This window comes from Grus americana, chromosome 1 (assembly GCF_028858705.1).
Source record: "Grus americana isolate bGruAme1 chromosome 1, bGruAme1.mat, whole genome shotgun sequence".
Taxonomy (NCBI): domain Eukaryota; kingdom Metazoa; phylum Chordata; class Aves; order Gruiformes; family Gruidae; genus Grus; species Grus americana.
The window spans coordinates 101,895,991-101,910,397 of NC_072852.1; the positions used below are offsets into that span (position 1 = coordinate 101,895,991).

The following is a 14,407-nucleotide window of genomic DNA, read 5'->3' on the forward strand; positions in this document are numbered from 1 at the left end:
GTCCTTTTTCAAGCAGCAGTTAATTTGCTAGACCTGTAGAAGGAAAAACAACATAAAACACCTCTACCAATTCTGCATTTTACCTGTGACAGATGAGTGGTTTTAATTCATGCTGGAAAAGAAAATTAATGCCAGAGGTTCAGGACATGAAATGTAACAGTGCACCTGAAAATAACTAAACATCAAAAGTATTATGCAAAGAATTAAAGAAGAAAGGCTGATTAAATACTCTGTGACTATCTCCAAGTCTGCAAGAGCACCAACTACAAAGCTGATAATTTTAAAGCTGTCTGACCCTTCTTACTCTGCATTATTTTCAAAGACTAAGATACCACATGTTGAAATATAGCTGGAGCAAAAATTAGGGAAAATAACACATCTCTTTCTAGTTGTTCTCCCTAACACTCAAGTTTCCACCTCTGCTGGTTTTTGTTTGTTTGTCCAAGGAAAAGCAACAGAGAGAATGAAAATTTTCAGCATTTTAAGCAATTAATTTCACTCTTGCACCACGGGCAATGTATTTTAGGAAGAATTAAATGTTCAACAGCAATACCCAATTCTATTTACATTCAATGAACCACTATAGTTTTATAAACTAATAAGGTAATGAATATAGCACAGTCAATATCAAAAGTAATCAGTTGCCCATACACATAACAGCTATTTTTGCCTATCCTGTTTTTCAACCCTACCTATGAACAGGGCAATTAACTTACTTCAAAACTGTAATTAGCTTTGGTTTTATCATGGTTCATCTCGGTAAAGAGGGGGAGCTACTGACACCTGATTAGTTTAGTAAGTTCTCCCCTTTCCTACCTACATAATAATATACTCACAGTTCTGTTTTTAGCAATAGCTGTTGAAACTTTACAAAGTTTGACTGCAATGAATCTAACTACTGGTTTTCTTACAGTTAATTTATAGATTTCAAACCCTTCCCAAATCTTAAAAAACAGGATGAGAAAAAATACAGTATTCAAAAGGTCACACCCTCAGAAAAAATTGCCCTATGCTATGAAACAGTCTTTAAAGAGGGAGCGCAGGGGAAGCTCAGGAGACAGCATCACAATATGATCTCTAAGAAATCTGGTGAGGTTGAAAATTTCATATCACAAGGAAAGATGTTCTAAAATAGCATGCGATCTCAGAGATTAGGGAGAATTGACTTATTTTGATACTTGCTTCCATTGTACCAAGCACCACAACTTCTTACAATCACTGTGAGCTAAAAAACTGAATCAGTTCCTCTCTGCAAACTACTTTGGACTAACAGATTTTCCCTGGATAACCTGCTATTCCAGTTAACAACAACAACAAAAAGTAGGAAAAGTCTTCAGTCTTCCTCCTGGCTAAACAGAGCCAGCAGCAGCACGACCCTTCACAGAAAAGCAAATAAACGAGTCACGTTAAATACTTCAGAGGAATTATGGACTCCCTTCTTTCTTGCAAGAAACCCATGCTGCTATTTCTCTAGTCAAATTATTATATGCTGTACTTCATCCACATAGAGGCCTTTATTGCGATGGCACCAAACACTTTGCCCGCTATCAAACTGATATGTTCATTAATCACTGAAATATTGCCACAATGATACAAAATTGCAACAAAGATTTGGGGATTCTTGGGAAAGTATCATGACTGAGTAATTACATTTGCCAGTTTCAAAGCAGGATTTAAATTGGATACTACAGTTTACTACCAATGTTTTTCCTGTAAAAGCACTGTGATGTTTTTAACAGCTGAAAGTAGTCTGAAACTCAGTTTCCATCCATGATCCAACAGCAGGATTCCTCCTACTAGCATTAGGCTAAGACGATGCCCAAATTGAATCAAAGAAAAGAGTGTTACTGACAGCCTCCCCACGGCTTGGCTTTCTCTGGAGACTTCAGATAGAAGCACTGTCTGAAATTGAGACTAATTAGCCTACAAATGCTAAAGAAAATGTAGCTAACAGACATTGGTAAGACTAGCATTTTCCCTCTATCATCACAGTGGGAATTCTTACCAAATGATAACATCTGGAAGACACGTCCCGGGTACGTATATATTGCTCCATCTCCACAAGACTTTCCTCTGGAACCCTGTCCAGAACTGACTAGGTTTCAGAGCAATTATTTAGAGATCTTGCAAAACCAGGCAAGAGTTATACAAGGACATAAATTCCAGGAGTGAACTATCTGCATGGGAAGGTACAGTATGATGCAGAGATCCTTCCTGGAGCAGCTGTTTTCAAAAGCTGAAAGAGGCTATAAATAGAGTGCCACTTGATTGCCAGTTCACATATGAAACTAAAACACAGAGTAAATAGGAAACAGTAGTTAGTTCTCAGATGTCTTGCTTTAATACATAGTTGCCTTCAATACTCCCCATATTTTATGTTGTATCATGACAACACTATCCAAATGAATGGTTCACTATGCAGATATCATTCATACATACACATCTTCCTTCCAACACATTGTGAACTGCATTTTCCGTTGTGGACTTGCTATGAGGTTTCTTCTTTGATTTGCTGGCTGAAAAAGAGCAGCAGGTGATGAAGAGACATACAACCTATTTTACTTTCTACTGGTATCCATAATTGTTTTGACAAATTTACCCAAAAACCTCACCCAAACAAAAAACCCAAACAAACAAAAACAGGCAAAAAAGCACATGGGCAATGCTTTGAGCCTCCCAATACTAAGTCAAAATGAAATGCTTGGCTTGCATTTGTTCTGTCCGTCAGACTGCTGAAACAGTGTAGAAACAGTATAAATAGGAAGAAACCTTACTTCCCATTCAGACTAGATCAGCAATGACCAACAATGAATGTCATCCCTCTGACTTCACTGCACTCTCAATCTGTGTCCAAGCAATGAAGCTCCTACATACTGAATTGCTGAAGTCGGAAGGAGAAAGACCCATATACGCACTAAACTGCACATAAAAAGGCACAACAACAGGCCTGTTGTCTGACAAATTTGCATACAAGCGATCACACCTGACCAGCAGCAAAATCAGTGGGTCTATTAAGGCCATAAATGCCATTTTGAATACAAGCGCGATGGCTCTATAATACCAGCACACCATGTACCAACTCCAGCATGTGATTCAAATTCCTTGCAGCAGCTTACTGCCTTTCCTTAAAGGTAGAAGTCATTAAGGACTGAGCAACTCTTACCACCACCAATGCAGATCTTACCATCAATTCAGTGGGAAGCATGTCCCAGGGTCCTATTTTCTCAAGGTTATAAAGCTACTGAACACGCTCAGGTTAAATGAAAAACAGTAAATATGAGACCTTAACCTAGTCACCAGAAGGATTTTTGGTTTTAACTGAAGTTAAGCTCATTTTATTGGAGCAGTGTCCAGAAAAGAGATTTTAATAAATTTGGGAGGATGATTTCTACTTATCAAATCTTAATACTTCAACTGTCAGACACGCAACCATGTAAAAGCAAAAAAAAAAAAAAAGTGTCCTACAGTGCATCTTCAAAATCTACACACTAAGTCCTATTTTTAACGTTAACCTTCTCTGCTCCAATTGGAGTAGGCAAGAAAAAAAAATAAAATCCTTAGTATCCAGTCAGAAGGATATCCATGGTTTTGATCACTAAAAGTTAGGACAATCCTCAGCTAAGACTTGGACAAGCACAGCTGTTAAGACATAACAAAAGTCAAAAGCAGTCACATCATCAGTTTTCAACCTTTTTAAAATTTAGGATCTCAATATTTTTTTCCAAAGGACTTATGTGCACGTAGGTGCTATACACACACACATACACCCTCTCTGCAATAGGTGGAAACCTACGGAGAACAGCTTTGTTTTTCTCAATTACCTTTTGTGGATTACTCAGTGCTCAGGGACCACAGACAGAAAACCACTTGGTAATGTGATATGCCACCTTAAATTCCACCAGGAAACCAAATGAAAACCAATACCAACCACAGTCAGAAATGTCTAGGAGGTACCGGCAGATAAGCTTTTTACAATGCTGTGAATAAGTTCCCTCTCAAGTACTCAACGTTTCGACTCAGAAGAAGAAATTATTTTGCTACACAAGCACAAAGGAATGTGTTTGTGACCAATAAGCCATCTTCCCTGGAAAGCCATCCACCTCAAATCCGAGTGTCATTATGATATATGCAATAGACCGCCACACCTCCAAAAAACCGTGAATAAATCAATATTTTTAAATATTTCTGAGAAAGGGAGATGCAGAAGGTACGCATGCAACCTGCGCCATTACAAAGAATATCAATAGTTCTTTTACACTAAAGAAATCTCCCTGCAGCCTCGGAAACTGAAACTATCACTATTTAGCTTATGGCACTTAGAAAGTGAAAATAACCAGCTTAAGCTTTCGAAAGAGACAGCAGCAAGAAGCTGAAGCGTATTTAGAGAACCCCCCCGATCGCTGCAGAGCAGTTGTGAACACAAAGACACGCTAAATAAGCCGGCACCGAACACGTTCAAGTGGCTCAGCCCAGCATTCAGCTTTCAAAACCCAGGAAACACCTAAAAGCCCAGAGAACAATTACGCCATTATCCCGGCATTTACGTGTTTTGTTAACAATCTTTAGAGGCTCAGGGCCGGTAAATCCGGAGCCTGTTCAGCCCGGGGCATAAACCACGGCTCCCGGTCTATTTTCAGCCGCCGCGATCCGCCACCGCCCGGGCGCCGGCCCGCCGCCCAACTTCCCCGCTGGATCTCTCTCATGCAACAGTTCCTTCAGGGACAGAGAGGGGCGGGCGAGGGCCGCCGGGCACCGGAGGCAGGACGCGGAGCGACCCGAGGGCCCTGCCGTGCCCCGGAGCCCCGTGAGGGCGCGGAGGGCTGGGGGGGGGGGGGGGGGGGGCGCCCCACGCGAGGCACAGGAAACTTCGGAGCCGGCAGCCACCGCTGCTGCGGGACAGCCCGGCCGAGCGGGGAAGGGGAATCAGCCGGCAGCGCCGGGACGGGGGAACCGGGGCTCGGCCACGAGGGGCGGGGGGACGACGACGACCGGCAGCCCCCCGCTACGCGCGGACGCTCTTCCCGCCACCCCTCACCTGCGCGCGCCTCGCGGGGGGTTGAATCCGCTGTCACCTGCCCCCGCCCTGCGCGTGGGGGGGAGGGGGGGAGCGGCGGCTGGAAGGGGCACCCGGCCCCCTCCTCACCTCGGGGGGCGCTAAGAACGGCTCAACGACGCCCGCCCCCCGCCGCGGCCCCCGCCCTTACCCAGGTAGTGCCTCCGCAGCAGGCCGGGCTCCTCCAGCCCCAGGCTCCGCTTCCGCACGTCCCACAGCAGGTGGGGGCAGTGCCCGCGGGACATGGCCCCGCGCGGAAGGGGCGCGGGGGAGATGAGAGAGAAAGGGGTGTCGGGCGCTCCGCTGGTACCCGCCGCCACGCGCGATCACCATGGAAACCGACCGGTCCGCGCGTGCAGCGCTCCCACGCCCGCCTCGCGTCGAGGCACCGACGAGGAGCGAGCGGCAGCGGGGCCGGCGGCGGCTCCGCGCCCCGCCCCCATGCATCGCGGCCCCGCCCCCGCGGCGCCCCGCCCCCGCCGCGAAGGTGGGGGCGCAACGCTCCGAGACTACAGGCGTCTCGCGTGAGCTGGTAACGGCGTCTCGTGGGACCCCACCCCGCCCCGCCCCTCCTCGAATGGGAAGGGCGCGTCGTGGAAATGACGAATGACGACAACGCGTTCGGCTTCGCCGGCCGAACAGGCTCGCCAGCCAAGCAATGAAGCCACAAGGTGGCCATCTTTGGTTTGGGCTTATAGTCGCAGCTCATGGTTTCCCGCGCCGGCCATCTTGAATGGGAGAGTGAAGCGGCACCGTCGGCCATCTCTGAGCCGGGCGCTCGTGCCCTTCCCGAAGACGCCCGGGATACTTCCTCCGAGCGCGCTGACGCGACCTCTCCTCACAAGGTGGGGGCAGGCCGCCTTAACCAATAGCGCTGCGCGAACCCTTCCCCCCCCTGCCCCGCCTCTCGCAGAGGCCGCCAATCAGCGCGCAGGGAGCAGAGCTCCTCCCCTCCCGGGCACGGGGGTGACAGGTAGGCGGGGCTTGCTGGAGGCTGTGGAAGGACGGCGGGTCGCGGAGGGACGGAGCTGCCGGCACCCGCTCGCTTGCCGACCCGCCGCCCGGCCTTCGTGCCCCCCTCGCCGTCCCGACATGGCGGCCGCCGTCGCGGGGCTCCGCGCCTCCTACCACCGCCTGCTCGACCGCATCGAGCTCAAGCTGCCGCCGCGGTTCCGTCCTTTTTACAATCACCCGGCAGGTAACGGGGCGTCCTCCTCCGCCGGTGGCGGCCCAACAGCTGCCGGGCTGCGCAGCCTCCGCGCGAGGGGCTGGGGGGTCACCTTGGCCCCCGGTTGGCTCCGCGGGGGAAGAGGCGGGGTGCGGCCGGTCCCTCTGGGGAGCTGCCTGGCGCGGGGAGCCGGCGGGGGTGTCAGAGCGGTGGGGCCCGCCGGGGGGAACCTCCTGCTGCTGGGCAGGCGGAATCGGGGCCCCAGAGACGCACCTCTGTTACGGGGAAGACAGCCGAAGGGTGGGCTCCTGCTCGTCAGGGGAAAACTTCTTTTATTTGGAAAGGAGAAAAAAAAAAAAGGCAGACACGGTACTAACTGTTGTTCCTGTCTCCTGCGATACACGAGTGTACTTGAGTGTCACGCTTACGTTAGTCCACGGTTTGAGTTCAGGGAACAGCTGGGCTACCTGATGCTAATGCAGGGGATGCGATGATTTCCAAAGGGGCCTGAAGACTTCAGCTGTCACTTCTTTCAAATGGATGTGCTGAAAAAATAGGGGGGAGCCCTGCAAGGATTTCTGATCTTGAAGTGTACTCCGGCTTAAGTCAAGCTCCTCTTTGCTTTATTTTCTTTCTGCTGAATCCATTGCTCCTCCTGAAGACAACTAACTCCTGCCCTTTATGAATCCACTCTCGCTGAAGCGCTCCTGTGGGAAAGGAAGGGCTCGAGTTTCTCTGAAATGAGCTACCCTTACCTGACCTAAAGCTTACCTTTACTTGAGCAAACATGGTTTTGTTTTATTAGGGAGAAACCTCTTGTAAAATGATCTGCTTCAGTGCCATTTAGGTGATGTTTGTCATGTAAACAAATTGCATAGGGTAGTTAAAAAGAGTGCTCGATGAAATCCTAAAATTCCGTAGGCTGCCGTTCCCACTGTTTTGTTTCAGTGGGATATGTATCCTTGACTCTTCACCTACCTGGAATGTACACTGTGAAAATGGACTTTAGTTTTCAGTCAGTTGCTTCATCCTCCTATAATGGTCCTTTCTTGAAATGAAAATTGTTGTTTTAAAGAAATCACAATTAGAGAGAACTGCAGTTATCAAAATACCTGATTTGTACTAAATTCACTAAACCTATATATATATTTAACATTAATGTAATTTTTTTTATATATAAAGAGTCAGTATGTCCAGCACTTCCATTGTAAAGGTGCCAAGCCTCTCAGTGCCACATTCATCCTGCGTGAAATGTGGCAGCTTCCAATTGCTTTTATTGAATACAAGGCATGGTGAGCACTGGGAACGTTTATGTTCATTCCTCATCAGAACTGTAGTAATAATTGAGAAAGACTTTGGACATTCTTTTGCAGTACTTTTCACTTCACGAAACTGCCTGTGGGCCACTTTTGTTCTGTATCATAATGTCAAAATTAATTTTAAAAAAATCCATTTTTTAGGGACTCTGTGTGTGTGTGTATGTATGTATATATACATATATATCTGCCATAATCCGTACTGATGGTGTAAGTGAGAAAAGCCACAGAGCAAGCAGGTATCGAAACTGAACCTCTGCCACCTCTATTTCAGCCTTGAAAGTCATGAAGGTGGGTCTGTGAGAAAGTTATGCAATACATGTCACTCTGCAAAACAAGTAGGTTAAAAATGAAAGGCTTACATTTTATCTCTGGTGATATCCAAGTTTGTAGTCTAATTTAGGAATATAAGTGTCATTATCGTGAAATTATAAATCACTTGTGAGAAATGAAGAACAATGCTTCCTTCTTCTCTGGCACAAAGAAAGCTTCCAGTAAAATAATTGATGCCTGGTCTGAAAAGCCGTTTCTTTGGCTGGTGTTGCACAGAGTGAGGCTGCTGGAGGACAGCAGAGGGCCTAGGATACAGCGTACCAACTCCCCAGGCAGCCGCAGGGAAGCGTGGGCTGAGCTTGTACTCTGTCTCTTTTGGCCTCTTTGGTTCACTTTGCCTGATTAAACTAAACTCTCCAGGACAAAGACTTCTTACATTGAGTAGAAGTCATAAATTCTATAAACTGCACGCATACACGGATATCCAAATTAGCCTCTGGTACACCCCTGCTCTGACATGCTGCTGTTAAATTCATCATAGAAAAATTCTGGGTGTTGGGATCTGGGAAGAGCTGGCCCTGGCTGGGTGCTCGCTGCCCTGTCCCTAGGAGAGCGTGTTTGCTTATGGCATTTGGGAGTCTTCCCTTCTAACAAGCGTGGCTCAGTACCTTACTTGTCTTCAATTGTTCCTTACTTTTGCAGTCAGCAGTTTTAAATTATCAAGTTATCTATTATTAATAAAAAATTAATGTCAGTCTTCTTGAAAACTTTACTAGTTGTCTAGGGAATGTCAATAATTTATGCTCACCCCACATTCTGCAGTACTCCAAAATCTGAATTTGTATTTTAGAAGAAAATAGATGATAGTAATTAAAGCTACTTCTGTGGGACATCTGTAAGACTGATTTATAAAGAGCTATATTTGCAGCCTGATACTGAAATACTAAGTAGTTGCCTAAGAGAACAGCAACTGAAGCTTATGTTTTTAAAGGGTTACTATTGAGCTGTATTTATTCAACAATGTTAGGCAGTTTTAGTGGCTGCACAACCCCATGCATCCTAAAAAAAATATTAAATCCTGTGTGGGTAGAAATGCTCAGTTATCCAAGCAAAAAGTAATGTGCTAGTAGTTACTAACTGTAGTTTGAAACTTGATCACTATCACAAGCAGTGTGGGTCTAAGGGGGCTTTATGCAAAGCAGCCAAGCCAGCTTTTGTTGCATTCTGCATTGCAGTCGCCCTGCCCTTTTATAGGGCTTGGTTGGCTTTAAGGTGACAGAGCAACTGATATTTGTAACAGTCTTATCACCCAAATTATGAGTTGCTTCACAGGTGCTTGCTGTAGAAACCTGATGGTTAATTTTTCCCAAGTCATAGTTTTAAACCTGAGGGTGCTTAAAGTAGGGAGTATAAATAGTTACTGCAAGGCCTTTCAAAGCTGAATTGTTAGTGAAAAATTAGCACACATAAAAAGCAAGCAACCAAAGTCCTAGTGTTTATCATTTGTAGTTTAAAACTTTGCTTATAATATGTAACGTATTACAGTGAAAACTTGGCTTCATTTTGCATGTTATCAGAATGCTGAGCAGTGGCCTAGCGAGACCTAAAACTTAAAGTGTTTTGATGAAATTGGAACCAATGCCCTGACTGTCTTCCAATGTAGTGGGTTGATACTTTGGATCATGGTCTCTCTTTTAAGACTTCAAGCAGTAGTCCTAGATTCATGATTTCTGGCATGGTTGGAAGTCTGCACGTTGTAGATTTTCTCCTCTTCCCTCATAATCCTCCTTTGCCTGCTGGTAGATTATTGGGGGAAAGACATGGTTATTCAGAGGTACAGATTAGAAGTGAATGAAGACACTCTCCTTGTGACATATACTGCTACTTATGTTTGTGATTTGTACTCTATGATCTAATGCTGCTGTGCAGCATGTCTTCTGTAGCATGAAGAGGTGGGCTGTAATTTGGGAAGGGAAGGGGGGAGACTGACTTGTTACAGTACCAGTAATAAAATATTTTGGGGTTTTAGTTTACAAGATTCAGTTCACAAAAATTTCAAATACTAATTGTGTTAGTCCAGCAGTAGATAGCTTTAATCATTATAGAGAAACTGTCTTCACTATTCCTAGGCCTTATCCTAACTCTTCATTATAAATGCATTTTGCCTACTCTAGTGTCCTCATTTGCTTAAAAATGGAAATACAAAATCCCACTTATCTGTTGCAGAAATGGGTGGACTGATTACATAGCTGAAGCTTGATGAACTACAAGTACTAGGTGACAGAACTTGTATAGTGGTAGAAACTGTGCTAATATATAGTTCATTATTTAAAAAACACCCAAAACTTACTGTATTAAAACAGCCATGTCTCACTGAATAATTTAATTTCTTTTCTTTTTTCCCCTCCTCCTCCCTCAGGTCCCAAAACAGTGTTTTTCTGGGCACCTATTATGAAATGGGTAAGTGTAAGACACCAGCTGGTGTCTGGATGTCAGTCAGAGGGGAATCTGCAGCAACCCATTGAGCAAGCAATAGTTTCCCAGCAGATATCTGAGCCTGCAGAAGGATTTAGTACCAAGACTCTAATTTTTAATATACGGGGAGGAACAAAGTTAGCCTTAATAACATATGGGACAACATGCAAGGGATACAGTGGGGGGGAAATGCTTTGTGGAAAAATTGTACTCTGATGAAAGTTTCACAAGTTTTCTCTTGTGAAACACTAACTGTTGTTCAAGGTAGGCATGAGCTGGCATAACTCAAAACTCTTAAAGCACATATTTCTTCTGAGATTTAAATTCTGAGGAGTTTAAGTGTCTCTTAAGGAAGCCTCACAGTTTGAAGGCAGGTTAAAGCGTGTCAGAGTGCAAGGTAATCTTGAGAAAACAAAAGGAAAAAGGCAGCTGCCATTTTGGCTATCATCAGTAGCTCTCTGTGTTCTGTGCAGTTCTGCTTCCCGCTTGGTCACACTATGTGCACAGGTGAAGCATATGCCTCCTCCTGATTCACTGTACTCCTCCTGTTGTTGTATTGGTACAGATAAAATAAATTACCTCTAAAGTCATAAAGCCTTTTGATCTCCTTGTTTGATAACAAGCAAGGATATATAACCTGCTCTGCCTATTGCCAGCTGGCTTGCCACTGCAAACCCCAACTTTTTATAGGCCACAGGCAATGCATTATGCTCTAAGCTGTGGCTTGGTTCCTTTGTCAATCTAAACTGGATCTCCACTGACCGTGGTTAACCTTCCCCTTTCTCAGAGGCTCTCCCAGGCAACATGCTCTTGAGCCCGAGCACACAGGCAACTCTTCCGAGCAGGCTGGTGTCGACTGCTGTGTTAACAGAAGAGCTTATATACAGATGGTTTTTCTTTTGTGAACATGCAGGAAGACTTCTCTAAGCTCACACTGAAGTTCTTCACTGAGAAGTTAAAATGACTTTTCCCCCTACATCGCACAGGCGCGTTTACTGCAGTCACTAAGTGTCCTGAAGGTCTGCACCTCCCTGGCACCACTGCAGCAGCATCAGTCCCATAAGTGAGGCAGCACACGATGTCTCGACCCGTGAAAACTGGTTTCTTGATTGGAACCAAAGGAGCCCTTAGTGGCAGTCAGTGAATTAAAAGTGTTAAGACTTTCTTTTTGTGGGATTTGGTGGGGTTGGGTTTTTTGTGAACTCCTGTAACACGAATGTGAAATTGTATTTCCAGTAGAGGGCAATAACACAACAAAACAAATCAAGCAACGTGTTTGCTAGTAATGTTGTCAAGTAGATCAGCCAAGCTATTCCTCACTTCACCTGGAAGTTTTCTACTTTTACTGAAATTATATTTTAAAAGAAGCACTTTGACCTCCTCAGATGAAGCTGAGTGAAGACTACATGATGTCACACTTACATCTTCACCAGCAATATCTTAGCCTGAGCTTTAGGAAGAAGGGCCTTATCTAAATAAGCTTCTGCTTGTTGCATGAAAACCAAGTATTTTTCAGCTGCTTTCTTAAGCAGCTGTGCTTAAATTAACCATGTTCTTAAATGAATACAAAATTGCCACTGCCTGGGATTTTATTGCAAGCCAATTGCACCCCCCATAACTGTGTTTTTATGCCTACTGCAAGGGACTGGAAGTGGATGGTGTCTCCAAGAGCCTAATTACTCTGCTCATATAATGCATCCTGTCTCCTTCATAATACATATAGAACAAGCACCGAGCTAGGAAGGAAACTTCCCCTTGTAAAGCGTTTGATCTGTTACAGGAGGTCCTGGTCCTGGCACTGGACTGGTGCTCAATGAATTTCTCTTTACAGGGTTTGGTATGTGCTGGAATGGCTGATATGACCAGACCAGCAGAAAAGCTCAGCACAGCACAATCTGCAGTACTAATGGCCACAGGTAAAGGCAAAGTTACTCTATGCTTTTACACAGCACCCTCTCTAAAACTGTATACGCTTCTTTCCAAATCCTCCATTGGTGCTAATCCACTTCTATAGAACAGGCTTAACTATAATGTAGCTCTCACTATTGTTGTTGAATGATAATTCTAGGACAGACCTATACTTGTTATTAAATCTATAAGAGGTCTGTGATTATATAACAGTTTTCTACATGTGTCTTAATTTGGAATTGTCTAGAGCAAGTTGTTATGAGTTAGGATATGAGTTTTATCCCTTAGGTTACACTGATACCACTCATTCCACTAAGTGACCTCTTTTGCGTCAGGTCAAGTAATTTTGAAATCAGTCCAGGATACGGTGACTTTTTTAGAACAGACTTTAAGAGATTAAACAATGGTAGGGTAATTGCGCTATCGTAACTGGAAAGAATTTCCATGTGTTAAAAGAACTTGGAAGCAGTGGTACATGGACTGCTGCACTGCTGTCTGCTGTGAATTTCCACACTGGCAGAAACAATGTTCTGTATTCAAGATGTTCCACCAGATCTTGTCAGGGGCGGGACTTGTGGCAGCTAAAGCTGAAAATCAAAATTACAGCTGCCACCTCCTTCCTTCTTTGAACTTTATTTTGATATCTGCCACAGTGCTCTGCATTTTGCATTATCATATGTAAACCTTTCTTGATTGGTGGATTCTGTAGTCTCTAAGCTGGTGCAGCAAGCTGGATATACAACAGCAAAATGCCACCACCCTGCAACTGCACTGGAGAATTAAGGTCTGGACTGCCGTAGAGTACAGAGGATCTTTGTCTGATATCAAGACTATCGTTGACCTTATTTTGGAAAAGTGCAATACGTACCCGTAGCTATCCCACTGGCACTTGATGCACTTTTAACTGAGAAATGGCTAGTTATAAGAAAAGCAGTTGTCTGACATGAAGTTGTAAAACTTGTTTACTTAAACTGGCCCATGATTCTGTCTCCAAACTAGGGGAAATTCTCAATATTTCACTTTAAAGACTTGACATCTTTAAACTTTCCCTTTCGTTCAACAGGCCTTATTTGGTCAAGGTACTCTCTAGTTATTATTCCTAAAAACTGGAGTCTGTTTGCTGTGAACTTCTTTGTTGGCTGTGCTGGTGGCTCTCAACTCTTCCGAATATGGAGGTATGTATTAAGAAGGGCTATTCTACATACCATAACTAAGCATTCACACCACCTAATCTTAACCAGGAATTTATAAATTTTACCAGCCTCAACAGGCAAGAGGAACTGAACAATTAATTAAACATTGCAGAACTTTTTTTGCTACTTTGCTAGTTTTCCAGTTGAGCAGGAGTGAAGCTTTAAGTATTTTCAGTATAGCTAGAGCATGTTTTGAGGAATGCTGTATGTAAGCTCTAGTTTCTGGGTGTAAGGCATTCTTTAAAAGCTGTAGGTCTGACTGACAAACAGCCTAAACTTTATCCTCCTCATAAGCTTTGCACTTCTGTTAGCTGTCAGTGTTGAATCATGTCAGTTCCAGCTGGATCAAAGAGTTCTTAAGCAGAGCAGCATTTTAATATTTTTTTAATTATTTCTTGAGGGAAAATTTTGAGTTCTCTGGCTTCAGTACTGGCCAGGAATGAGGCAAACTTAACTAATTTGGAACTTCTTACATGAACTAAACTATCCCATCCTGAGTTTCTACCCTCAAGTCCATTGTAATTTTAAACCTCCTCTGCTGAACAGATTGTTAGGAAGAAACTGTTATTGTAACTGGATTTGTATTCTTAGTCTGTGCTCTTTATTTTCTCCCCTATAGGTATAATCAGGAGCTAAAAGCAAAACAACGAGAGCAACTGCAGCAAAGAGATGCTTAACCCAACAGGTCAAATCCAACAACGCACAAACCCTTCCCCATGGGACCTAGCTTCACTAATTTTAATGTTGTTTTTTTCTCTAATAAAACAAAAGAGGAAATCTAAATGTCTAGAGAGCAAGTGTTTTCTAAGTGCAAATAACAAAGTATCTCCATACATTTAAATAAAGTGCAACCTTTTAAATTGAAGTAAAATTGTGTCTTCTAGTGTCTCTGTAAAAGAAACTGATGGTGGATTGTGCTTAGAAAGAGTTGCTGGGCCCCACCTTATCTGACTCTGCTGAACGGTGGTGGGAGTGACGCAGTACTGGTGACAGTCAGCCAGAGACTCTGAAGTAATCAGCT

General features: G+C 44.2%; 3 protein-coding genes across 10 annotated transcripts in view; 1 reads left to right on the top strand and 2 right to left on the bottom strand.

Moving 5' to 3' along the window:
- The window catches only part of DCAF6 (DDB1 and CUL4 associated factor 6), a 95,248-nt gene extending 89,728 nt beyond the window's left edge, over window positions 1–5,520 (bottom strand). The window contains exons 1-2 of one of the 8 annotated variants that reach the window (XM_054832426.1): window positions 5,205–5,510; window positions 2,355–2,516 (exon numbers count right to left, since the gene is read on the bottom strand). In XM_054832426.1, coding sequence (XP_054688401.1) covers window positions 2,355–2,370 — 16 coding nt within the window. In that variant the 5' untranslated portion in view covers window positions 2,371–2,516; window positions 5,205–5,510. Of the gene's footprint in view, window positions 1–2,354; window positions 2,517–5,204 lie in introns of all 8 variants that reach the window. The other 7 variants (XM_054832463.1, XM_054832416.1, XM_054832471.1 and 4 more) reach the window with 7 other exon arrangements.
- Window positions 5,521–6,010: 490 nt separating this feature from the next.
- On the top strand, window positions 6,011–14,257 carry MPC2 (mitochondrial pyruvate carrier 2). Its single transcript, XM_054832485.1, has 5 exons — window positions 6,011–6,251; window positions 10,230–10,270; window positions 12,117–12,201; window positions 13,257–13,368; window positions 14,006–14,257. Exons 1-5 carry the CDS (start codon window positions 6,146–6,148, stop codon window positions 14,061–14,063), a joined length of 402 nt encoding a protein of 133 aa, XP_054688460.1. The 5' UTR covers window positions 6,011–6,145; the 3' UTR covers window positions 14,064–14,257.
- MPZL1 (myelin protein zero like 1) overlaps window positions 9,472–14,407 on the bottom strand; it is a 47,884-nt gene continuing 42,948 nt past the window's right edge. The window contains exon 6 of the mRNA XM_054832509.1: window positions 9,472–9,606. Coding sequence (XP_054688484.1) covers window positions 9,532–9,606 — 75 coding nt within the window. The 3' untranslated portion in view covers window positions 9,472–9,531. The remainder of the gene's footprint in view (window positions 9,607–14,407) is intronic.